Source organism: Heloderma suspectum, chromosome 13 (genome assembly GCF_057233095.1).
Source record: "Heloderma suspectum isolate Gila_16-S chromosome 13, 16-S_ref, whole genome shotgun sequence".
In the NCBI taxonomy this organism is placed as follows: domain Eukaryota; kingdom Metazoa; phylum Chordata; class Lepidosauria; order Squamata; family Helodermatidae; genus Heloderma; species Heloderma suspectum.
In genome coordinates, this window is record NC_139470.1 from 21,417,154 (window position 1) to 21,444,257 (window position 27,104).

A 27,104-nucleotide genomic window follows, 5' to 3' on the forward strand; every position below is an offset into this window, starting at 1 on the left:
TGCCACTTGCCCTCCCAGTTGGGAGGGGAAGCAGCGTGTAGGGGAATCCCTGCTGTTCTCTCTGATCATTTGAGCAGGATCCACATGACACATGACATCACTGATTGGAGATAACAGCAGGGGCTCCTCTCCCTGCTATCTTTGCCTACCCCATGTCCTCTCCAGTGGGGGAAGGAATGGGCAGGCAAAGCTGCTCTGACTGAGGCACTGGCTGGAAGAATGCTTCTCTAGCCAGTCCCTTGGTCAGGGCGGGTTTGCTGCATGTGGGTTTTCCCCAGGTGGGGAAAGCCTATGCACACTGAAACTGGGTCCCTGGGCACAGCCACACCTTTGGACATATTTTGGCCCATGGAAGGTTGTTCACCCTCCCACCCAAAACTTGTTCCCCTCCGTTGGTTTAGAGATTGCTCTGGGTGACCCCATAGTTGTTAGGGTGACTTTTTATATTCACAAGGTGGTACTTGGGTGATCAGATTTCATTCAGGGGCAGCTCTAGTAGTTGCTGGCATTCACCCTTCCTCCGAGTAGGGGCTCCTGGATGTTTAACTGATACAGATCTGTGCACATGTTTATATTTAAATTTCACTGCCTTTCCAGTCTACTGTATCTCCTCTATCAAGTATAGCATGCTTTTTGCATCTGACACTGCTTGGTGGTTTTGGCTAGAGATCGGACACCCCCAGAGATCAACAAAGAGCTGTTAAATATAACAGATTTATTCAGAAAAAACAATTAAGAAATATCTCTGTAGGGCTCATTTGGCATTTGTATGGCGTAAATGGCTGAACTGGCATTTTATGATGGATCTGTGTTGGAGTTTCAAAGATGCATCTTTTGAGATCAAAGCTTCGTCATCTTTGCCTGGCACAGGCTTTGTACAATGTTTAGATTATAGATAGTCCTTTCAGACAGTGACTACCCTGAGTCAGATAAAACTGATTCTAATTTTTTGAAATGGTGACATCATAATTTCTAGGGTGAGTGATGCATCCAAAGTGATGCAAGTCCTGTCCTCAGAATGAACTTAACATGTGGCCCAAATTTTTAAACGCTTGTGTGTGTGCTGATGAAGCAACAGATAATATCTCATTTAGAATCTTCTTACTACAGTTACCTAGTGTTGCCATGGTCATTTGTCCTGGTGGAGATGCAAGTGTAGTGTTTATTTATTTTATTTATTTCATTTCTATACCACCCAATAGCCGAAGCTGTCTGGGTGGTTCAGAAAAATTAAAACCATGTACTTAAAAAGTGCAACATAAAACAATATAAGATATGAAAGCTTAAAACCACAATATAAAATTACAACCAGAATAAAACCTGGGACATTCCCTGTTCTTCCTTCCATCTTGAATTGTTGTGCATATCCCTCTGTTTCGTCCTCACTGTTTTAGGACTAACTATAATAAGTGTCACATGTGTAAAAAACAAAAACAAAAAATACCTTCAAATGATACTGGTCAATTATTGTTAAAAGCAGTTATGTATTTATTGTGTTGAACAATAACAAACAGCATAGTTATAATAACTACATAAAGCCACTGTCTTCGATAATATTTGTCTTCAGTTGGGTTGAAACCTGAAATTAGGTATTTGACCAACTGAAGGTCAGCTGTATCATCGTCACATTTTTATCTTACCATTACAGTGTGTGTATGTGTGTGTGTGCGTGTGTGTGTATGTAGGAAGAGTAAAACAGGAAGAATAAAACAGAATGATTGGGGTGGTGCTTAAGAGGATGGAGAGTGAAGGAGAATTTATGTTGGGAGTGGGAGAGAAGTCAAAGGATGTAGTATATTTAAAAGTCAATCTTGTTTAGTTGGTTTGGCCTAAAGATGGGTTTCCAGTCTGAAAACGTTGGAAGTTCTAGAAGATTCCAGAGTCCCCTTCCTTTCAGACATTTTAGAAAGCACCACACAGAGAGAGGCTCCTACTCCCCACAGCTACGGACATTGTAGTCCTGACTACAGGGGTCTCCAGTGCTACTGTGGTGATAGCTGTCTACTTCCTCTGTGAAGTTTCTTGTTTTTTGTTTTCCTTTTCAGAGATGCCAGCAGTTAACAGCATGTGGCCAGTAAAATCTAGAATATGTGGCTTAATGGGAAGGCGGAAAGTAGAAGTTCTCTGAGGAGAGTTTCAGGGCAGAGGATTACCTGCTCCTAAATGATCTCTCTGTGTGTAAACCTGGTTCTATTCTGCTTCACACTTCAACACATCTAGGCAAATGGAAAGTGTAACACCTGTTCTGTTCAAATTACATTAGCTGACTATTTGTTTCTGGACCCAATGTAAGTGCTGGTTTTGGCTTTAAAACCATAAAGAGGTTAGGATTTCACTATCTGAAGCACTACTTCAGCTGTAAAAGCCTGTCTTTGCTTTGAGATCAATGTCTGGGACCCTGCTTTCAAGAGATGTTACATTTGTGGTTTCCAAAAATAGGGCTTTCTAGCTATGGCCCCGTGTTTGTGAAATTCCCCCCGCCTCTGTTCGTTATCAGTTTTTAAAGCAAACTTTGAGGAGTTTTTAATTTCAGTCTGCATCTTATTGCTGTCCTGAAGATGCTTAATGCTGTTTGTTTTAGCATTGTTTGTATATATAGCTATAAAATGGTGATTTTGTATTTGCATTATTATATTATGTTCTATTTATTGTTTGTACACCACCTTGTGAGGGCTTTGATTCCTGAAAGGCTGTTTAAAAATCTGCTAGTGAATAATTTTAAAAAAAGTGTTAAGATCAATGCACAAAAAACACTAGGTATCATTCTATTTAAAAAAGTTAAAGCAGGGCTCTCATTTCTTAACCATAGTTAGATCAGGCAGTGTCACAACTGCAGTGGACCATTGTTTCAGATGGGATTACAGGAGTGGTCAGTCAGGGAGATTGACTAAATATACATTTAGGAACAAAGGATCTCTGGGACTGGAAGACTCAGTCTTTACCTTACAGAAGTTTTGCAATGAAAATGGCCACAAGATTAATATAAATCACAGGTATATTCATGCTTCCGTCACAACAAGTAAAACTGGATAGCCAACTGTTCTCATACAAGGAATTATCTCTGCATTCCTGCTCCTTATTCCTGTAATGATAGTCTTCAGATATCCTACCAGGATTTGTCTAAGGAAAGACCAGATGTTTGCTCCTGTACTGTGTATTTTTCTCATAGAGAAGTAAGTTTAAGTGGAAACATGTTCTAAACTTTTCAGCAGAGATTCTTGTTGTTCAGTTGTTCAGTCGTGTCCGACTCTTCGTGACCCCATGGACCATAGCACGCCAGGCCTTCCTGTCCCGCACTCTCTCCCGGAGTGTGCTCAAGTTCATATTCATTGCATTGGTGATGCTATCTAGACATCTCATCCTCTGCCATCCCCTTCTCCTTTTGCCTTCAGTCTTTCCCAGCATCAGGGTCTTTTCCAGAGAGTTTTCTCTTCGCATTAGGTGGCCAAAATATTTGAGCTTCAGCTTCAGTATCTGTCCTTCCAATGAGCACTCAGGGTTGATTTCCTTTAGGATTGACTGATTTGACCTCCTTGCAGTCCAGGGAACTCGTAAGAGTCTTCTCCAGCACCACAGTTCGAAAGCATCAATTCTTCCACGCTCAGCCTTCCTTATACTCCAGCTCTCACCTCATGTGAAATACCTGTGATCTTTAAAAATGCAACAAAGGGAAAAAGTATATCAAGAAATGAGTGCTGAATATAATCTTTTGTTGCATTTTCTCTAAAACTCATTTTCCATGCTGAAAAGGCACTTCACTGAATCAAAAAGAGATTTATTTTCTGTTAGGAAAAGAATGGATTTGGATTTAAACTTATTCAGTGCTGCCTTAAAATTCTCATCAGCTAAAATAAGAACTATTGCAGAAACATCAAAATGATGCACTGCAAACCCCTAGAGTTGTTTTATTTATTTTATTACTTGTGGTTTATGCATCTCAACTACCCTTTATAACAAAGAGGCAATGAAAAACGTAAGTTACATCATACTGAGGGGCTATGATGCTCAAAGCATTGAAGCTGGAGTCCCTGGATGTCAATCTACATAGGCCTTTCCAAATCCATGACACTGAAGTAGCTTAAATACAAGCATTTTGAATTGAGTAACCTATACACTGGTCTTGATTGTTGCTTGATCAAGTTGGTGAACTTGTGTCTGTGTCAAAATTCATTGACATGTCACAGTTATGTGCTTCATTTGGAACAACCTGATTAGCTGTGTGTGGGTAATTCTTAAAAAAAATCCTAAATGGGAATACCAATTAAAAACACACAATAATTTTAACATTTGCAGAAACTTGAATTTGGTCTCTATATGCTAAAATTCATCTTTCTGTGTTGTATTAATCCTCAGTCATATTGATAAGCCACATCTTTCTTTGTCTTCCAAGATTTTTATTGTGTCACAGCAGTAGAGGACCTTGTGATGCCATTCTTCTATAGGGCAAGATATTATATCCTTGAAAGATACCTATTCATCCTTTAACTGAAATCTTTTAAGGAAGGAGATCCCACCACAGCTTTCCTACTTGAAAGCAAGTCCCATGAGCAGCAGTTCAGAGAGAGGGAGCTGAAGTCTCCTTGAAATCAGCATACCTTAAGGTCCACTGATCTCAGTACAACCTAAAGATACTTAACTTCCTTTAGATTGTGTCCATTGTTTTCAGTGTTCTTTGCTTTTACAACCTATCTATCTAAACTGGACAGGGGTTTCTAAACCGGACAGGGGTTTCTAAACCGGACAGGGGTTTCTTCCTTTTTTCCTAAGCCTGAAACAGCGTAGCTGTTTTCAGTTTAGAGAACAGGAAATCAAGTAGAAGCTAAAGGTCAAGTTTGCTTCTCTGCGTTCTCTAATTCAAAAACAGTTTAAGCAAGACACTCTGCAAAATTAAAGCATTAATAATTAAACTAGCAGATAACTTGATATTTCAGTGTGTTTTTTATGGTACGGTGAAAGAAAACGTTCAGTGAGCAGTGGCATTGGCAAGGAATTAATAACCCCAGTTAAGCTGGTAGAATATTTACTAAATAAGAGTGTGTTTGCGCAGTGTGCACACGTCAGATTGCCATGTAATAGAAATAAACCCTGAAGGATTTCAACTTGAGATGTTAGCATTGATAAAACAATAAGGAATGATAAAGCACTACTTAAAAAGAAAATGTTTAATTGTTTGAATAAGCCTCTGTAGGCCTTGCTGTTGGTTACCGTTTTCAGTTCTTGGTTATCTTGAACTAGGCGTAATTGAGTGGTAGAGCGCATGTTTTGCATGCAGAAGGTTCCAGACTCAATCCCTGGCAAATATAATCTGAAGGATTAGGTAGCAGCCTGACTTCCTGAGAAACTGGAGAGCCACACGCTGCCATTCAGAGCAGACAGTACTGGCGTGGTAGAAGATAGCTTCTTATGATAATAGAATGCCGGTTTTACACTTTCGTCACTGTTCCATTATGTTGGAATGGGAATAATTGTATACATTTTGGATTCAATCCCAGGATTCTGTTTCATGAAGGAAAAGCATTTATGCTTGCAAGGGGTGGGGGTGGGGGGAGAAGACAGGATGTTGTCAGACCCTCCCTATGTAGCCCCTTATAAATTGTCTCCTGAGGGTTGGGGGCTCCAGCGTGGGTGGTGTAGGAAGCTGCAGATGGGTACCCCCCTGTGAATGAAAGTGTTGTCTTTCACATTGGGATTGTCAAATCCAAGGCATAAAATTAATTTCCATAGCATGCTATGATGGTCCCTTCCATAAATGGCTTTAAATAAAGATTGAGGAAATATATGGAAGATATGCCTACAAGCCACTGATAGGTCTAATATTGACATGGGGCTTTTGGAAGTTTGTTTTCAGGCTGTGGGTAGCACCGCAGGAAGCACAAATTACAGTTTTGATTAAATCTTATTGTTCCTTTAAAAGTGAGTTGAAGCTTTGTTTTGAAATCCCTTACCAATCCAGTTCACTTTTAACCTAGATACTTCAAACAAGATTTACATCTATAGAGTAAAAGTTCACTGAACGCTTGCTACAAAAAAATATTGTCCCTCTGGACACATGCCTTTAAATAAAGATAGTGCGCAGTAAAGGAAAGGTTTTAAACAAACTGGCATACATATGGTAAGACAAAAGAATTACCGTGATGCTGATAAAAGAGTTGTGTGCGTAGATAAGCCTTTAAAGTGTCTTAAACTAGACCTTGCCAATGTTTTTGTATGAAAACGTCCTTTTCTCAGGGTTTTATGGGTGCAATCTACATCTCATTGGAAGCCAGTAGCAAAGCTATTTCTGAATGGCACTTGAAAAACCTAAGAGAACTCTGAAAACTCCCCTAAGTGAAGATGAAAACTATTTTAAGTTTTTCTATAAGTTAATGAAGACAAAATGTAGTGTTGAGATGACACTTTTATTGTTTAATTATAAGACTTAATGCGGTTTGCTGACCCCATTCCCCTCCTCCTGCCTTTAAGTTCTTTAAAATTTAAGCTAGTATTTTGTGTTTTTTGTTTGCTCTTTATTGAGTGCTTTAAATGTATGCTTTCTTTACCCTTTCTCCCTCCCTCCCTCTCCCCACATTTATTTTCTGGTCTCACTGAAATCTTTTCTTTTGGTTCCAGAATTTTTTCTGACTCATTTACTTTTTTGCTGTCCCCTTTATCCTCCTGAGAGGGAAATCCAACAGTTTAAATAATCTGGTAGAATAATGGATGGAATAAGTCTCAACAGTTATTAAGAATGTGTTTTTTTTAATATTACCTTTTGGGTAAATTTATCTAGTGATTTTGCAAAGATCTGAAGCATCAAACCTCTATTAATTTAAAGGTGTGTCTCCTTGGTTCCCCCCTCCATATGTTATAGTAAGCCTACAATTCCTCTACTGTGCCTTAGGCTGTCTTGCCTGTACAGTCACTACCTCAGCTAACCACTTGGACCATCCACAGAATCAGGACAATATTTCCAGTTTCTAGGTGCCTTAACTACTACATGTCTGACTCATTTATCTGATATATTTCTAGTCCTGTACAAGGTAATCATTCTGCTCCTAATATTCTCCAATATGTAATCTTGTAGCTTTGTAACGTTAGTTAAAGGAATGTTTTTGGATTCTATAATGGGAACCATTCATTCTTGCATATAAAGTGTGTGTGTGTGTGTGTGTGTGTGTGTGTATATATATATATGTAGCATAACATCACAGATGAAATTAGCTTGCGTGATACTTAATTATCCTCAAACTAAAGAAGCATGAAGAATTTTGAGCATGGCAAAACATGGATATATGAATTCTTTGTTAAATGTTGTTTATATTCAGAAATATATTGCCAAATCTGGAAATGATGCAGCAGTTTACTTTGGTGAATCCATAAATGGTGTAGCAGTTTATTTTTGTGTGTTTTAAAATATTTTGGACATTAACTTGTATGTGTTCCTTCCATTATGTGATGGAAGAACAAAATCTGGACTATGTAAGAAGAAAGTAGCTGTTTGATAATTCACTGTAAAACTTGTTTTAGTCTTGAAAAGCAGCTTCTAAAAATACTAGAGGGCATTATCATGAGTTAATGGCTGACTTCCTTTATCTTAAAAAAGTATATAGGGTGGTCTGATATTGATGTTTTTAATGGAGAAAACTGAAATGATGAAACTCAGTAGGCCTGTTTAAAGCTGTCTTCCGATCCTGGCCTACTTGGAAGCAATTACCCATAGTTCCTGGTTTGGGCATAATGGAAGCTATGTTTAATTGTGGTGCCCTGATTTGTTTACCCACTTGTGTGAATGGAGGAGCAAAGTGCGAAGTGATTGGGCTGTGTGCACCAGCATGCTGCTCATGGTTTATTAAGCCAGGATTGATGGCTTACTGTGACATGCAAACATCGTGAGTGCTTGAAAACTGGGCAATGCAATTTTAAGGTGCGGTACTTGGTGGTTATTGGATAACTTGGCAAAGACCTATTGAGTTTCATAGGCAATGGGGATAGCAGGACTTGAGCTTCCACGGTATATTCAAGTGGTGGTGGCTAGATGGACTTCCTCTTTGGGATGACTTTACCTTCCATGAAAACCCTTCCCAGGGCAAGAGTGAGGCAACAAACCTCCCTTTGGCTTGATATCATTGAGCATTCCTGATGTATATGCACACAGGAAGTTCAACATGACTAATGATAGTGCTGAACTGTCTTTTACACATGTAACAGGGATTCTAGATCAGGCATTTAGTTATTTCTGTACCATTCAATAGTCGAAACTCTGCTATTCTGTGCTAAACAAATGTAACAAAACTGCTTCAGTGCCTGTCTGCATATTGGGTATTATTTCCCATCACTACCTAGCATATAAAAATGCCCAAGTCTGATCAAGTGAGCAGAGATTCAGCTGCCATTTTTGTGCTAAGAAAGTTGCTGCTCCAGCATAGAGATGGTGGCAACTCGGCATAAACAACTGTTGTTGTTGTTGTTTTAAATAAATAAATGAATGTTATACCTATGGCAATTTGGAAGAGGTATAGCAGTCATCATATGAAACATAGTGTGCTTCCAAGTAGAGGACTCCTAGCATTACAAATCAAAAAGTATTGTGCACCTATTCTGTCTTTTCCTCCTTAACCAATTATTTTCATTTAAAAAAAGAAGACAGAAGCAGTGGTGGAAAAACAATGACGTCTGGTAAAATTCCATGTTTCAGGTGGGGCAATTGCAGGATAAGGGCTTCATCTGGAAGCACCCAGAGTATTTTGGCTATTAATAGGACATCTAAATAGCAAAGATAAAAACAATATCAAATGTGTGGTTTGCACGTCTTGTTTAACCCATGGTTAATTTGGGCTGCGTGGGAGTGAGTGAGTGCAGCCTCCTGACTGCTTGCCGCTTTCACTTTGTTTCTGGTTTACATGTGCTCTGTGATGTGTGAATTCGGAACTCTGGATTGTTGAGGAAGAAAAAACCCAGCCTTTTAACTTATGTGCATGATCTGTGTGGTCCCAACAGCCCATGGGTTGTCATTACATCTGAACTGGGCCAAAGGGTCCTCTTAAAGCTTTCTGTTGGTACTTGCATAGGTCTTTTCTAAATAGAAAAGTTGCTTGGTTTATGTTTTCTCAAATGCTAAAGCCTTTTCCTCCTCTTGATTAGGAAGTTGTGTTGGGGATTGTAGTCAGAATATCTGAGTATTGTATGGAGGTATCTTCCTGAACCCCTCCTCCTTTGTAGCAGAATGGTGACATTAATCTTTCCCAGTTAATTGGCCAGACAGCCAACCTGCTTAGATTCCATTTCTCTCTGTGTTAATGCAGTCTCGAAGTCTCAAGGAGGCTTTGCAAGTGAAATTCATAGAGGACTGGTGTTAGAGTTGGGCTGGTATTTCTGCTTATATGTGGAATTAGTTGCCTAAATCTATTGTTCTTGGCACACTTACTTGGGAAAAAAATCCATTTACTTAAACAAAAATGTGTAAGATCAGTTTGTTTAATGCTAGGATGTGAAGCATACTCCTTCTGCTTTTTTAGTGCAACGTTTAGGCTGTAATCCCTGAATTACATGCTAAAGTTCCCCTTGTGCTAGGAATTCAGGATATGAGTAAAATTTGCCATATCTCTTCTAAAGAAAAGTCTTTCTCTTGTAAAGAACTGCCTTTCTCAGGCAGAAAAAGTGAACTACAATAATGGCCAAATATTGTCAATGGCTGGGTTCACTCAACATGGCAACCTGTATGTAAGGTTGAGTGTGGGTTTTTGTTGCACCATGGGTTGTGGTGACCCAGCTGTGCTAACAAACCATGGTTTGTTAACCATGAACAACTCACAGTTCACAATCCAATAACAAACCATGGTTCTCTTTGTGAGTTGTTTGTGCTTAACAAACTATGGTTTGTTAGCGCGGCTGGGTTCACAAAACACAGTAACTCATGTGTTACAACCCACAGTTTAGTGGCAACCTACACTCAAGGTTGAGTATGGGTAGTTGGGTTGTGTGAACCCAGTCATTGTTTCCGGAAAGTGGGCTGCAGTAGCTAAACTCACATTCACTCCAGTTACCACTGGCATGTAAGGGAGGGGTATTTTGGATGTGACAGCAAGGATGACCAGATCCATACCAGGAGAAGCATGACAAACATGTAAGCTTCTAGGCCTTAGAATGCTCCTGATGGCATTGGGAGTGTGACAGGGCCTAGAGTCCTCCCAGCAGCTTGCATCCCTACCACCCCTGCCATCTGTCCTGGGGTGCATGGTAGAATATTGATGATCCAAACATTTCCTTAGTGGTATTGAAATGGTATGAAAGAGTCCTAAATTAAATTAATTGTATTAACCCCAAACTTTAAAATGTCAGTAAATATCAATTAAAAGTGCTGTTTCATGGATTGTGCTAACTATAGTTAATGCAGTGTTTGAACTGACAAATCATATAGTTGTTGCTCTACCTCCGGAGGTCCCTGCACTATAAAAATGAGAATGTCAAGCACGTGGGATATGAAAGTGGGAAAGCAGCTGTAATTCATGGTTTGTTGGGCCACTTGGATATTCAAAGTGTGGCTTGTGTTGTTAACAATAACTAGTGCAAAGCATGATTTGTGTGATGTCTAAACTGAGACACTGAAATTTAATGTGCGCTACAAAACTGCATGCAGTAGAATGGAAATGGGATGTCCTTTAAAAGTTAAGTTATGCTATACATGAAGAACTAGGTAATTCCTGAAGATTTTCGGTTGTAATTTTTCTAGTAATTTAAATTGGATTGGGACATCTGGTGGTGAATTTTGCATCTAGAAACAAGTTTACTATATTTTTTCTGTAGATGAGAGAAGATTTCAGGGATCCCTCATCACACTCGTTCAGTAAAAATGTAGGTGTGCCTGTCCAACAGAATAGGTTTGACTATAAGCAAAAGCAACCTTTGGCCCCAGGACAATGTAGAAGGCTGAGATGCTTGCTGACTGAGTTATCTGAAGCTAATGCATGATGACATGGGCTGCATGGTCATCCAGAACAAAAATATTTGCTTAGAGCTACACTAAGACTGCAGGGATGGCAGTGTCAGTTCTGATTCCAATTAAGTCTTTGTAAAGATTTTTGCAGATAAAGCTTTCTGCTTGACTGCTAAGGTCTTTGTTCTGTATAAACCTGGTAGTTCTCATTGGAAAAAATAGAGTGAATCAGTGTTTTTTTCACATTTAGTGAAAGACAATAGTTGCATCACAATTGGCACTAATGGTATTGTAAGAAATGCTTACAACAAAGATTGATAATCTTATACATTTTATTGGGCCTGTTTGCACTGATATAAGTTGGTCCAATGAACCATTTGTTCTAACTATTTGTGTTAACCTCAGAGGCCTAAGACAGCAACTGTTATCAAGTGTCAAACGTAGTGTCATTTTATACATATTTATAGAGGGTGTGGTGTGGTGTGGTGTGATGTGATGACTTGGAATAAATATTTTAAAATCACCATTTGAGAATTTATGGACACCCAAGTACAACATAAACAAGCAATTGTAAAGTTATATGGCCTTCTCAAATACTTGGAAACAGACGCAGGGGAAAAATCAGGCTGCTACTTCAGAGTGTTTTAAAGGGGCATGCACTGAGTTTTATATGCACATTGCTCACACTTGACGGGGTTGCATACATATTTTGCACATGGCATCTATACACAAGTGCAAAACCTAGCATGTCAAGCTGCTCTATCTGAACCACTGCTGTCATCTGAAGGCTTTTTTATGTGATCAAAAGGCAGAGGTTGATATCCTGAGACAACTATTTCTGTTTACACATAGAATTTCAGGGTATTATACCTCAGTGACTGTTCTATGGATTATGTGCATTTTATTGTGTGATGTATTAGAACAGGGGTGCAAAATAAAACCACCACAAGGGTGGTTCATTACCATTAACAGTTAATTGGGGCGGCACTCTGGCCAGCACGCAAGCCATAGGCATCCTGCAGTGTATGTGTCCTTGATATGTCCCTGTATGCCCTGAACTGGGGCACAACTCACTTGTGTTTCCACCCCTGCAAGAGCATTGATATTGCTGGAGATCTTTGGGTTTGCTTTTTGCTGATATTCATTTATTTTTATTTATTTTTTATTTATATCCCACATAAATACAAATTTCTAAATTAAAACATTAGAACTCAGTTAAAATGTATATTTCTGTAGCACAGAGACTCTTGTACTGGAAGGATCCCTGTGCTAGCAAATCTTAGCATTCCCTGCAAGTATTATTCCAGCATCTCTTGGGATTCCCGGATGTACTCTTTAGCTCATCTCTTTATCCTCTTCTCTTGGCCAGTTGTACAAGAGTTGCCACAAAGAACAGGTCCATGGCTAGCTGCTTCCTTCCACCGCCTTACAGTTGGCAATATGCAAATAGTAGGGTGTGAGGGAAATTCCATTGGGGTACAAATTCATTTTAAAAAATTCGGCTGAACTTTTCTTGTGGAAGATCTGTTATGTAAATAAGAACTCCCCCCCTCTGCATCCCACAGACAATACCCGTGCAGTTGTTTACATATGTTTAACATATGCTTCTTGAACGAAGATCTAAACAAATTGCAGGAAGTTACCTTACGATAACAGATCATGTTAAGTCAGTAATAAACTTGACTTGCTAGATACTGTATTGAGAATTTCAGAACCTAATACTGAGGCTTTGCTTTGCCACAATACAAGATAGAGGAAACCAGCAGCTCCAGTGCAAAACATGATTTTCTGGCAACAGTACACTGCTGTTATGGTGCCCAGGTATTTCTTCATGTATAGAAACTTTAGTGGTCTGATACGGACTTTGTTACCTAACTGTGCAACCCTTTTTGATTTGATGTCAGTGTTGGAGTTGCTTAGAAAGTATTTATCACCAATTGTGTAGGACAGAAATTCCCAATCAGTGAATTTGCTTGAAGTAATAAAACCAATATATTCAGGGGTTGTGTGTTCGCTACGAAGTTTGGCTGTTTTTCTGTCTTCATAACATTTTTCTTGTTATAATTTGATGTATTGTTATATGAATCCAGGAGCAAAAGGAAACTTATGGGCCAAGATAAAGATCACTTTAAGGGGCACCTTCTGAGGTGTACTAAGTGCTTTGTACAGATATCAGTAGAAGACAGTCCCACTCCAAAAAAGCCACCTGTTAACTCTTGCCTGTGCCAGTGAATTTGTTGCTCAGATTTTAGAGAACTGATCGTGGCAACAGCTTAGTGCACGCTATCCTTTTTGGAATTCCTTGTTCAGAAACGCAGTAAATGAATACATAGAACATAGAGCGTGCCTCTTGCCTGTATATGCCATATATAAAAAGACAATTTTTGTTCATCTGGAGACCTTGGGAAATTAGATACATCCAGGATCTCAGCATTCATTGACCTGCCCTGCATAAGAGAAAGAAAAAGCAGCCTTGTTCATGCTCTTATATTTATATGTTTTTTCAGCCCTGTTCCCAAAGTACTGCATATCTGTTGAATTTCTGGTTCAGGTCTGGTTGCCATGGAAAACGTGGGAATTAAGCCTGAGGTGCATGTGGTGTTTCCCTCATCATATATTCATTTTATTGTTCTTTCTTTGCCTGCATCTTTCTTGAAAATTTCATGTTACTATTTCTTTTTTACCTCAGTATTTTCAACTTTCTGCAATTCTTGTTTGTAATAATCACTCACACACACACACACACTCACCACTCTTGTTTGCAGATCTTCAAATTACTCATAATCTGTATTTAGATTGGTGAAAGCCACCTTGAGGGCCTACATTTGGAAATACAGGATGGAAATCAACGGGTCACTCAGTCAGAAAGAGTAATGTGAATATAAAACCATAAGAATGACCATTGCTCTGTGGTAGAGCACATGCTTTGCAAGCAGAAGGTTGCAGTTTCAATCCTTGGCATCTCTAGGTAGGACTTGGAAAGACCCTGTCTGAAACCCTGGAGAGCCACCGCCAGGCCATCTAGACACAATACTGAATGGTCTGATGTGGTAAAAAGTTTCATATGCTGGAGTAGGCCAATAGTCCATCTAGTCCACCATCCCAGTTCTGGTAAGCCCACAAATAGTACATGAAGCTAGTAGCCCTCCCCTTTTGGTATTCAGTGGGTATCACCGCTGAAGTTGGAAGGTGCAGATAACCATTGTGACCAGAAGCTAATAATGGACTCTTTCTCCTCTTTAAAGCCATCAGCTAGTGGGCATCATCACATCTTGTGGCATTGAGTTCCATAAATTAATGCGTTGTGTGTACAGGGCATTACGTACTCCTTAAGATTGTGCATCCATGTAACCCAAATTCAATAAGTTGTAAAAATTCTTCAAATTGACACTTTTTTCTAATTGATTTCTCTAATTTTGCTTCAATTTATTCTGCTTCTACTGGTCATGAGCAATGGCACTGAAACCCTGTCTGCTAAGTTTCTTGAGTGGTTGGCTGGCTCCCAAAATTTATGCCCACAGGTGTTCTTCACAGCCATGAGGACTTTAGAATTTGTGTTCATATTATAAGGCAGTCTTCCCCAACCTGGTATCCTCGAGATGTTTCGGACTTCAGCTCCCATCAGCTGTAGCCAGTAGTCAGGAATCCTGGAGTTCTAGTCCAAAACATCTGGAAGGTACCAGGTTGGGAAAGGCTGAGGGATCTGTCAAATCCCAACCTTGTTGTGCTTGTTTAGAATTACAGCATGCACACAGTCCTGATAGCATGGCAACTCTTCTTCCTGTGTGTCTGTTAACTGGCAAAGGAGTGCAGTTTCTTTCAGATTACTGTCATTTCCCTCTATTGACTCTCCCAGAACTTCCAGGAGTGCTAAATTATCTTCCCTTGTACTTCCCTGGATGCCAGTAGATCAACTGTTCTGTTTGTCATCACTCCCATCTTAAGACAGTAAAGACTGAGGATGTGGAATCTGTTGTGGTGTAGCTAGAGGAAAAAAGCTCCTGCTGCTTCTTTTCACAGGTCCTGGTTTATTTCTCTCACAATAGAAGTATCTTGATCATCTTGGAGTTTAATAGTATACTGCACACATTCCACTGCATGATATTTGGTATTTTGGTTAGTTTCTGCTAGGCAGATGTTCTTAAGTTGTGGAAGGTGGATTCTTCCCACTAGGTTCATGCAGTGTGTTAAAAAAGCACAGATGATATAAAGAATAGTGCAGTATTTTATTTTATTTATTTTATTATTTGTTTATTTATATCATCTGAAGGCTTTTAATTCCCTTTTATGAGCTATTCCAATAAAGTAATGTTCAAACAAAAAATTAAAAGGAAGAGATAAAATAGGGATGGGGGAACTGGATTTAGGTGTTTTGACCATATAATTACAGAATTGGATTTAAGAGCTAAAAGCACCTAATCGCTGGATGAAGTTGGGCAGTCATTATCACTCTCTTGGGTCTGTACCTTCCCACCTCCGTGGATTGTGGAGCAGCTACACTATAGCCCCATGAAGAGGGTTAGAAAAGGCTGTTGTCCATGGCATGGTACCCGATTCTGGTCTCATTAGCATAGATTAGCTTGACTGTCCTTTTTTTTCTCCTCCATAATTGTTGTGCTCGTGATGGCAGTGACTCTTCTTTTGAAAGCTTCTCTTCTCTTTTCCTCCTAGATGCCTGTTCCTGTCTACCACACCAGCCTCTAGTAAAATTTGTTTACTAACTTTACACTTTGTGAAATAGGTCCGGAAACGGCCTGTTTTGGACTGATAACTGTGCTGTGGGGAAATCTTCATGTGTATATTACTCTGAACAACGAAGACCAAGCCTTAAAGTGCAGTGTGTTAAGCTCCCTCTGCTGGCTGTGTGATAGCATTTAGCAATAGAGATGGTAGTTTTTTGCACAAATAATGCCTTTTAAGTGCTTGTGTACACTATTGTAGTTATTTCAACAGGCTTTTTTTAGGGGCGGGGAGTAGATACAGGGATACTTTAGTTACTGTATTTTATATTGTTGCTACCTGCCTTCATTTGCAAGGGATAGGGTGGCGTAAAGGTTTATCCAGAATAACACAAAGCAGCGAATGGGCAACATTCAGACGATGGTGCTCAGGGTCGGGAAAATTTGGAGTCAGTGTACGCATACATACCAGTCATTAGCTACCATTAGCTACCAATAGGTACCTGCTGGCTTTCAGACCCATCTCCTTTCAGGTTTTCCACTATGGTGGATCAAGGTGAAGGCAGTCCTTCATAGGGATCAGCATCAGACTTCTTGTTGCTTGTACGGATGAGGAAACGTGACGTGGGAATTTTTCATTGGGGGCAGGTTAAATTGCATGACTACCTCTCAGCCATTGCTCTTTGAGGCTTGAGCAAACTCCCACCATTGGACTGGCGCTCATTGTGTCGCCTGTATTTTGGAGATGGGCATGTTGTGGCTTTTGTCCACCGTGCAAGAACATCACAGGCAAAGTCAATACAACCCATAGCAAATAAGTAAAGTGAGTATTATTACCATTAGAAAATAACAGTACAATGTATGAAAACGATACATAAAAAACCCATGTAAAAATACGCATGCTGTAATTGAAATCACTTATATATACTGCACATGTACACCGAATTCCAATTGTAGGTGTGCCCAAAAAGTTTCTCTTGCCTTGGTTCATCATGCAGGTGAGGCAGAAATGACACATTCTGCTCCAAGCTTCCTGACGGGAGCATGCCTAGGTAGCAGCAGGCTCCAAAACTCCAGGTAGGTCCTTGAAATGGCTTCAAGAAATCTGTTCCAAGCACCAAAGAAAAATGGCCCGCCATAGTGAAAACTCTGCTGCCAAGGCGATGGATGACACTGCAGTATTCAGCATCATGCTTAGCTCTGCTCTTCAAGCTTGCTGCTGACACTAGTGTGTGTACCGTAGACTTTCTGTGTCACTGGGGGGGGGGGGGGGCTTTTCAGCCCAAAAAACGGATGATATTATAGAAAGAAGATGGCTTTCTCCATTGGGAGTCACCTCCTCGTCTACCTATCCAGCGAAATCCCGGCCCTGATAGAGAGTGATATGAGATCTCTGGTAACATGAAATCTTGTTGTAGTATTTAACCTATAATGGCTGTTTTACTTACAAACTATCACTTCTATGCTGCGATTATCCATCAAGCGATCAACATACAAGTATGAACCAGTCCTCCAGTTTTGCCATCTCTTGTAAAATAGGTATACTTCTTTTATTCCATCATATATTAAATAATAGCCTTGCAAGTAGGCCCACAAAAATATGGCTGTCCACCCACAAAAATATGGCTCATTATTATTTCAAAATATAGAAAAGTCTAAGTTTACTGACTTTGATAAAGCTTTTTTGCTTGGTTACCTGAACATAATTCATTCATGGCACAAGACTGATGCTGTGAATTTTTGTTTTTCTCCTTGTAAATGCAAGGAGATATAAATATTGCCACACTAGCATACCAGGTTTCATAAGAATTATTTTGCAATGGTTGACCATTAAAATTAGTGTGTCTAAAAATGTACCACTAATACTGAGGCAGTCAGTACTTCATATAGAAGCGACAAATGGCATTCTAAGGATTTGTAACATAGCAATTGGTCATAGAGCTTCTTTCTAATAGCATTATTTAATATTCTCTTAGATGATGCTTTGTCTTTCATTTTCTTACCCAGAAGGGCACATTTTACCAGAGGGGTTAACTTCATTGGTTAACAATCTGCTTTTCATTTACATTTTGTTTGTAATGTTATAAGAGAGGCTTTGGGGGAAAATGGCTTTGCCAGTGGCATAGAACCCAATGCAGCTGATTTTATAAGAACCATGGAAATGAATTAAGCATTTACTTAACTTTTAAAGTCTCCCAAAGTCCTTTACTTTGGCTGGATAAGGGTCATAGTTAATTTATGTGAAATAGTGTGGTCCTTCATGAATGAAAATAAACAAAAGAGAATCAAATGTGATACAGTAGTTGAGTGTTTCAGACTAGGAGAGTGGAGACTTGGATTCAAACCCAAACTCAGCTATGAAGCACACTGATTTGCCTTAAGTTAATCACTTCAGACAAATCTACCCACTCAGTAGAAGAACGGTGAGATATAAAACAACAACAACAGTAACTGCCTGGTTCTGTCCTAATTATATCTAGATAGTGACACTTGAAAAGTGGGGGTGCATTAGTTGCTGTGACAAAGGTTGTTTCAAACCATACAGATAAAAATGTATCTTGGATGCTTTCAGTCTGCATATTGTCAATTTTATTTTGACATAATCCAGAATTTCAGTGACCCTACTAAGTGCTGCATAAAGGTTGAAATATATCCTTGAAACATATTTTTTTTAATAGTTTAACCAAAAGTATATTTTCAGATGTATAGTGTCCATCATAAAATTAATGATTTTGTAGTAAGTGGAGAGTTGGTGATAAATAGAAATGAAAGCACAGGACAGTACAATGCTGAAAGCAAGTGAAAAGAACAAATAAACAAGGCATTGTTCTTAATAGTTCTACAAACAGCATTTCAAGGGAAGCCACATCAGCTAAACATGAAAAATATTGATGTAGATCAGCATAATTGCGAGACTGCCGAGCTGTTGTTTTTTTAAATAGCAACCACGTTGCTGACAAATAAGATGCTTGAGAGCCTTCACCCGATCATTGTAAGCTTCGTATCAGATTTATTAAAAGGCCATTTTTGGGGAATGTATTTGGGTTGGGGGGATTTTATGCCTATTGGGCATTTACCAGTTTAACATGTTAAACAGTTTTTTTTAAAAAGAGAGACTCAGCCAGCTTCCTCATATAGTAAAAATGTCATCTCTTAATCAAAGGTGATTACAGTTTTCTTCTGGGTGTAAATTTGCTTGTTGTGTAATGGGAATGCATTAGTCTCAGCACAATATAAGGAAATGAAAGGCAGCCAGCTCCATTGTTATCACTCCAGGCGTGTCTAATGAATCGTGTTTCCATGTTCTCTCGATCACGCTGCAGAGTGCCCTTACTCAGGGCTAAGTCTCCTGTAAAATGCTCTTTAAGGTTATTGTTGCAAGCACAGAAATGCTGGATGAGTGTTTTGTTGGTAGGGGAATGCTAATGAGGCAGCTGCATCTCAGCCAGTACAGCTGCTGGGATTTCTTGTCATTGCTGGAATAGTGGTGATAGACAACTGTTCTAGATTTGGCATAAACCCCTTTTCTCAGGGATATGGGTTGTCAGATATTCAATTGAGAACTCTCTCTTTATACCATTTGTAAAAACAAGCTTGTGTCAGAGTAACAAAGAAAATATAGTGTTTGGCTGAGAAGTGTTTGCCACTGAGAAGATCAACAGCAAGTTACTTACATTTGGGTACAAACTAGAAAAAAGAAAAAAGGTTACTTGCTTCACACTAGCTGGAACTTAGAAGCTGACAAGGCAGTTAGAATTCTTGTGAGTTTTTAAGTAACTGCTCACCATAAAGTGAATTTGCAAAAGGGTCATGCAGAGAGGGCATTTTAGTAATTAATAAGTAGGGATAGATGAGACATTTGTTCTGTTGGGATTTTTATGGGAATTGACTAAAGTCCCACCTGCTGAATCAGTGCTACAGCCCTCCACATAAAACATGCACATCAGGGGAAAGTGACATAAACATCCATATGCTATGGAAGAGTGCATACAGAAATGCAGGCAATAGTGAAAATAATGCACAGAAACACAGGGAAAATAGCTTGCAAATCTGTGTGTATGCGTAAAAAGTGTGCACAAAAATGTGTACATTTGGAAAAAAGTGCACATAAAAATGCGTATGAATTTTCATAAGGACCTTTAAAAATAACATTCGTACATTGATGTGGAATCAGGCTGAACTGAATTTAAGATCAGAAAAATTAGAAACTGAGGAGAACCAAAACTGACAAATTCACCCATTTCTACTGATGACCTGATAGGGAAGTTACTTCTCCAGAGTTCTGAAGGAAAGTGAAAGCACATTTCCTTAGAACTATTAGCTGTGCAAGGAGCAGGAAGGAGCGCTGCATCTAAGATATCAGCCTCTACGGACTTCAAACACAGATTTTACAGGGGTATCAATGGCAAAGTAACAATGATAGATCAATATCATTGCACTTAATTAGATATTTTATGGCCTTAATGCAGCATTTCAGAATCAGTGTATATATTATGCTTCTTTGCTACCTTTTTGTGTGCCAGTTCCTAGAGCACATTGATACTTCTGCATTTGTCACTAAATGGACAAATTTAATCAAAAATAAAATGAAAGCTTTAGTACAGGCCTGTGGTAATTGAATGTTTGATATTTATTTAATGCAGACATTTGCCAATGAATTGGCTTTTTAAATTGATTTTTTTTTTAACATAGAAGAAGGAGCATCATAGGAAAAAAGAGCCTATAGCCCTGGTTACAAAATCACTCCTTCTGTAGTTGTTGACTTCCCGGTTTCATGCACTCCGCCTTATTGTAGAAACCTTCTAGCAAAACAGAGCAAGAAATTGATTTTCAGCCATTTTTAATGGCTGAACAACTGGTTGTGTCCTTTAATGTATGCTCCCCTGCATGTTTGCAGTGGCCAGTATACTTACAACAGTAAATATTCAGTAATACATTTTAATTGAGTTTCCTTAGTGCAAGAGTAGGCAACCTAGTGCTCCCTAGATGTTTTGGACTGCAGTTCCCAGAATCCCTGACCACTGGCCATGCTGGCTGGGTCTTGCAATGGGAGTTCTAGTCCAAAGCATCTGGAGGGGACTAGATTGCCTACCCCTGTCTTAGTGGAATTCCCCAGAGCAGTTCAAATGGATAATTTTTTTTTTTGGCATACTCCCCTAGTTCATAGATTGTTTGAATCTATGGGGTTCATTCTCAGTGAACCACCCAGAGAGCTTCGGCTATGGGGCGGTATAGAAATGTAAATAATAATAAGAATAATGGATTGTTTGGAGACTTTGTTTGCATGCACCTGTTTTTCTTTTATATACTTATGGCATTTACACTGGTGGGCATTGCTTCTCTATTCCCACATACAACTTAAGTATAATTTATTATATTTACTGTATGTTTTATTTGTAATATAATATTTGCATATTATATGGTATCATTAAAACATGTTGTTTTCTATTTTCCCCATGAGTTCTCATCTATTTTTGCCTTTCCCCATCTTCCTGTAGCTGGTACTTATGCAGGCTGGGAGAAATATTTACACAGAGATATGTATACATTTGTAGCTTTGAATGGGGAAATAAGCACAAAATCTGTTTTGGCTTTTGTTGTTGTTTGCATGAGATTACTATTAGTTATAGTGTTAAAACTGCACTTATGCAGCATAACCAAGGTTACAAAAAACTGTTAATTTTTTTTATCAGTTTACTGAGATGTATATACAGTCTCATCCAATCTTGCCCACCATGATCTACCGCCAAAGGCACCTTGGCAAGTTATGAAACTAGACCAGCAAAAGGAGCAGAAGCTGAGAGGATGGAAGTGCCATCTCCAATGAGTGTTTGCTTGTAACATGAAACAAGCAATCTAGCAAGGCATCCCAGTCTTTGATGAGCATTTAAATTGCTTTTGAGGTGTTTGACTTTCAGCTATAGCCAAATGTTTGGCTGGCTACTTGAAATAAACACTCTCCAGCTTCCTTCTTTGTCTCCCTCCAGAGTTATGAATGCTTTCCATAGTACCATACAATTGGACATGAAGAATTCAGTCCTGGTTCCCAAAGTATTTAAGCTGCTTGCACTTGAATCTCTCTCTCTTTCTCGCACGTGTATGTGCATGCGCACACACACGGGTTGTATGAGCACATTTTGTATGTGACATTCTGAGACTGAGAGCTAATCCAGGACATCCACTGAGTTCATGACAGAGGTGGGACCTGGGAAGTTCATTTCCCAGATGAACTTGGCTGCATAACTGTATTCACTGGCCTGTGCTGGTTTTTGTGATGCTTAATAGGTGTTTGTACAACCGGCCGCACTTGTCTATTACCATAGCACATGTTATTGAAGGCAGCAATATTTGGACAAGTTGGATGAAATGTATAAATTCACAATGAGCAGTTAAGCACTTCAATCTCTCTGGTTTTAGGATTTGAATAATTTGAATGACAATCCGTTTTGTTTATTTGCTCTGTCTCAATATCTCTTTGTCCCATACTGCTCACATAAACCTGAAAGGAACCTCCCATTATAAAATGAAGTTTTCAGAGAGGAGGAAAATGTGTACCTTAAGTTTTAGGAATTCATACTGCTAGTTGCTAGCTGACAGGATAGAAAATATTGCAGTTGAATCTATAAGTTATTTGAAGAAGCCAGCTTTTTAATGCTATTTTAAAGGCATAATACTTTAGTTGTCTTTAATTATCCCCCCCACCCCCCGTTCCTGGATAACATACTAACATTTTGGCCATTTTTACAGTGGTGGAAGAAGGACTTTGGGAGAATGGGCTTTCATACGAATGCAGGACGCTGCTTTTCAAGGCGATACATAACCTGCTGGAAAGGTAAGGGAACTCCATCTGTGCTGTGTTTATTGTTATGTGTTAGGAGCAGGGGTCCATTAATATTACTTTAGATTATCACATTTTTGCTTGCCACCAACCCCTCCCCTCAGTCAAGTGTGCAGCGGACTTGGGGTGAGAAGGGGAGGAATCCTCTCATTTGTTCTGGGATCTGCAGTAGGTAAGATGCAAAAGGGAATGAGCATTTTTCAAAGCTCAGCGCACTTCAGAGAAGATGCCTGCCTCTCTCTTGAGCCCTCTTTGTTTTGCTGGTGGGCATGAGGAGGGAGGGGTGGTTGCCATTGGTGACCTGAAAACAGAGTTGGTGGAGCCATGCATAGGACAGCTGATTGGATCCCCAATTGTCTAACCCAACAGAACACTAATGTTGTTGTGTCCTCTCCCCATATGGAGCTTAAAATTTAAAAGTGGGTAACAATGGAGAAGACAGCACTGAGAGACCAAGACATTTTTATTTTATTTTAATATATTTCTATACTGCCTGTCATATAAAACATATCTAGGCAGCGTACAACAATAAAACCATAACATAAATAAACATATACAATGTAACTACAGCATACTAAAAGATAGCCAATAGCCATCAAGACCCCTCCAGCCCATGACAGGCATCACAAATAATCAAACATCAAGGTGAATAAAAAGGTCTTCAACATGCGCCTGACCTGCATCAGAGTTGGCACATGTTTTATTTGGGCGCCATCACAGAAAAAAAGCCCTCTTCTTGGTTGTCACCAGGTAGATACCTGCAGGGTGTTACACAGCCAGGGGGTCTTTGGTAATGATCGCAGCAGCTAGGCAGGTTATATGGGAGAAGGTGTTCTTTCAGCTGTCCCAGTCCCCTAATTTAATATAGATGGTCCCTTAGTGCAGAGCTGATGCATTATTTTAGTCCAAAGAGATATGATACATACACTTCATTTAGGCCCAGTAAGCTTGATATTAAAGCTCATTAGGCTGCTTATTATCAGTTGGGGCATTCTTGGATGCAAAAGACATTGCTTTTTTAAAAGAGCTGCTCCTATGGCATTAGCAGCAGAGAAATCTAACTCTTATCTCTACATATTATGAAGACAGCAGAATATTATACCTATTTACAGTATAAATCTTAAATTACCAAATCAATTAAAATGGTAACCACCTTAGACAACCTTGTGGCTTTTATGTGGATCTTTGATAGTTTGGTCTGTGGATTCATATATTTTTTTTGTCCTGCTGTTTGTTTTAAAGCCAGTTTGTATTTCAACTTCAACTGGCCAGTCCCTTCTCTATTCAGTTCATCAGCAATAATTTTAGGCTACAAAAGGAAGTAGTTCCTCAGTTCTTTTACCTGCCCACCAGCCCACATATGCCTATACTAATCACCCATGACTTAAAAGTGTGGGATGTTCTCTATCTGTTTACCTGGAGACCTTTTTTACTTGCCATAGGCAACCACTGCTTTTAGACCTGATTTAATAGCAGGATATTTTTATTATTTGGTTATTCCTGGAAGGTCTCGCAGTTCTGAGCAACCCAGATATACTGATACTAAAGGACCAGTGTGAACTATTCAGAGTTATGGCTTCTTTCGTCTCATCAGGAAATGATCAGTTGTATGCTGTTCTCTTTTACACACACATTTTATTTCCTTGCTACTTGCAAAAGGAATATGGGATAGGTGCCAAAAGGCAAGAGCAAACACAGACCTAGTTTAATTAGGCTGTTCCTGTTTAAAGGATCTCTACAAGCCTTAGCATGTAAGAACTTTCTCTTTAAGTTCCAATAGCCAAGCAAGTACTATCAAGAGCCTGGAAATCCAATAACATTAGCGGCCTGGAATTTCCTCTTGAAGTTCTTAATTCTGTGGCTTGATTCCTCATGTCATCTGTCTAAAGTATCTTTTCTGTTTGAAACATCTGATTCATTTCCAACAGGGGACTGTAGATTTGGTGTCTCTAATGAACCACTGTTAATTATTTCCTCCTTTGGCTGTTGACTCAGAATTTGCTAAAACCTCTGCATGGCTAATATTCTTAAACAAGTTGCAGTATCCCCCCAAAATGGGTAAAATGTGCCCCAATTGTTAATTTAAAAGATGTGAATCCTCCTGTTTTCCAACTAATCAAAATGGCTGAAGGACTAGGAGTGCTCCACATTTATTGGCTCAAGTTTTTTCTACACTAGAGTTGTCTTATGTATGAGGCTCCTGATCAGAGGAATGAGTGGTGCTCTGGTTGTGATAGGGCACTTTGTAACAGTTTATTTTCAAAAGCATACAAGATGCACTTCTTGATTGTAGGAATTTACTGTCGTTTAATTGAGTGGGAGTTTCATTTTATTTCCATGGCTTGGTATTTTCACTGGATTCTGGCATAAGGTCCAGAAGATCATTGCGGTAGGGTGCAGATAATTTAATGAAATGTTACTTTTGAGTGACATCAAAAGTTGAAGCATCATTTACTACTCGTATTTCTGTTTTAAAAATAATTTATTTATCTCATAGATAAGAACATTTGTCTAGGATTGCAATTGTAATCCTATTTAAATAGTAATTTAATTTGCAGGACGTATTTATTAATTATCTTCTTCAGGAACTGTGTTTCAGATGATAGTAGCTGCTTAAGATATTGGTAGAGTGAAATGGAGTGAAATTAAAATCTTTCTCTGAGCCTTACCTCTGTTGGAAGGCAAGAGAATAATTTCGGAATGTTACCTATGCTTCCACTTGAGGAATTTTGCCATTGCCATCTCAATCAAGGCATAACACTCACATGATGTTAAGTTCTTTTACATATGAAATCCATAGTCTTGTCCTGAAATTCAGTTTGATTTGTTAAAAAACATAATTTCCAGTCTAATATTTACTTTGCCTCCTACAAACAGTGTTCTGCCTAGGAAATACCAGTCCTTGCTTCTGGATAGTTCTTGACACTTAATCTGCAAGTAAATGGGTTTGCTCAGTGTCCTTGTATGTGTACAGAAGGCAAACAGAAATCCTTGCTTGGAAATAAAATCCCAAGTATGCATTGTGTATTTAGGTTCTAATTAGCACCTACTGCAACTTGATTCAAACTGTTAGCAAAGAGTAAATTGTCTATTAAGTACTATTAAAGTAATATACAGTTTTCTAAAAATAGTATTTCTACTATCTATGGAATGATATGCTAGTTCACGTGAAACACAAGCCATAGTTTGGTGTCAGCTTGAACTCATCACAGGTTTGCATGCTTCCTCTTCCCTCTCTTATCCATGGTGTGCTCAGATTCAAGTTACTTTCTATTTAGCCCAAACCATAGTTAGCAATTACATCCAAACCAGAAAACTATGGTTTGTACTAAAGAGGAAACAATGAACTGCACCAGCAAATTGAGTGTGCAAAACGAAGAAGAAGAAGAACACAAGCACATGGCATGTTCCTAATCCTTCAAACCATGGCTCAGAGCTTTGGGAACATTATATCTGAACAGATTTATTCCTCCTGGCTGCATCAGAGAGTGAGGAGAGACACCAAAGCCCCCTCTATTGGCCTGGCTTGGACCAACTGCCTCTTTAAGTAGATCTACTGCAGTATTTTATTTATTAGTATTTTGTTTAGTACAAGTTGAACAGCAAGGTCAATTTGTCCATTCATTCCTGTACAGTTTTTTAATATATTCTCAAACTTCCTCCTCTCCAACTTCTCATTCTTACTTCTGCGACATTCAAGTTCTGACATCAGAAGAGATGAAAAGGGGGCAGATCTGGGGACATGGCGTGGGGATCTGGGGATCCAAAGCTGTCCTGATCTCCAACTAGGCCCCCAACATGGTCTGGAGCTGGTGTAAACCCCCCCCCCCCCCAGGCTTAGGTCAGCCTAGGAGGGTTAACTTTCCCCAGCCCCCAGCATGGCTTGGGACAGGGGTACCCAACCTTTTCAGACCCATGGAACATCTGGGAATTTTAGCAACTGCTGTGGGTGTCACCACAAAATGGCTCTCATGGAGGATGTGGCTAGTCACATAATGGCTGCCATAGGGGCCTGACTATTTATCTTATTTATTTATTAAATTTCTTAATCGCCCATCTGGCCGGCCACCCGGCCACTCTGGGTGATGCACAAGAGTACAATTTTAAACAGTAGAATTATACATTAAAACATTGTTTAAAAATACCCTAAAAGGTTAAGGTGTCCCCAACCAGGGGTGTCCGACTCTAGTGGGTGGTGCTCATCTCCATTTCTAAGCTGAAGAGCCAGCGCTGTCCGAAGACACTTCCGTGCTCATGTGGCTGGCATGACTGAACACGAAGCAATACCTGTTTATCTACTTGCAATTTCTTGCTTTCGAACTGCTAGGTTGGCAGGAGCTGGGACTGAAAACGGGAGCTCACTCCGTCACGCAGCACTCGGGTCTCGAACTGCTGTCCTGCCGACCTTCCGGTCAGCAGTTCAGTGTCTTAACCACTAAGCCACCACTAAGCCACCGCTTCGGCGGGAAAGGTAACAGCATTCCGTGCACCTCAGTGTTCATTCATGCCGGCCACATGACCATGAAAGTGTCTTCGGACAGCGCTGGCTCTTTGGCTTAGAAATGGAGATGAGCACCACCCCCTAGAGTGGGACACGACTGGCTGGGGACACCTTTACCTTAAAAATACCCTAATCCACCCCAAATGCCAGCCTGAAAAACCAAGTTTTCAAAGC

At 39.5% G+C, this 27,104-nt stretch overlaps 1 protein-coding gene across 6 annotated transcripts in view; it reads left to right on the plus strand.

The window, feature by feature from the left end:
* The window catches only part of MED13L (mediator complex subunit 13L), a 213,543-nt gene that overhangs the window by 58,158 nt on the left and 128,281 nt on the right, over positions 1-27,104 (plus strand). For 4 of the 6 annotated variants that reach the window (XM_084819398.1, XM_084819400.1, XM_084819399.1 and 1 more), the window contains exon 3: positions 22,339-22,423. In XM_084819398.1, coding sequence (XP_084675524.1) covers positions 22,339-22,423 — 85 coding nt within the window. Of the gene's footprint in view, positions 1-22,338; positions 22,424-25,353; positions 25,443-26,812; positions 26,901-27,104 lie in introns of those variants that run through there. The other 2 variants (XM_084819401.1, XM_084819403.1) reach the window with 2 other exon arrangements.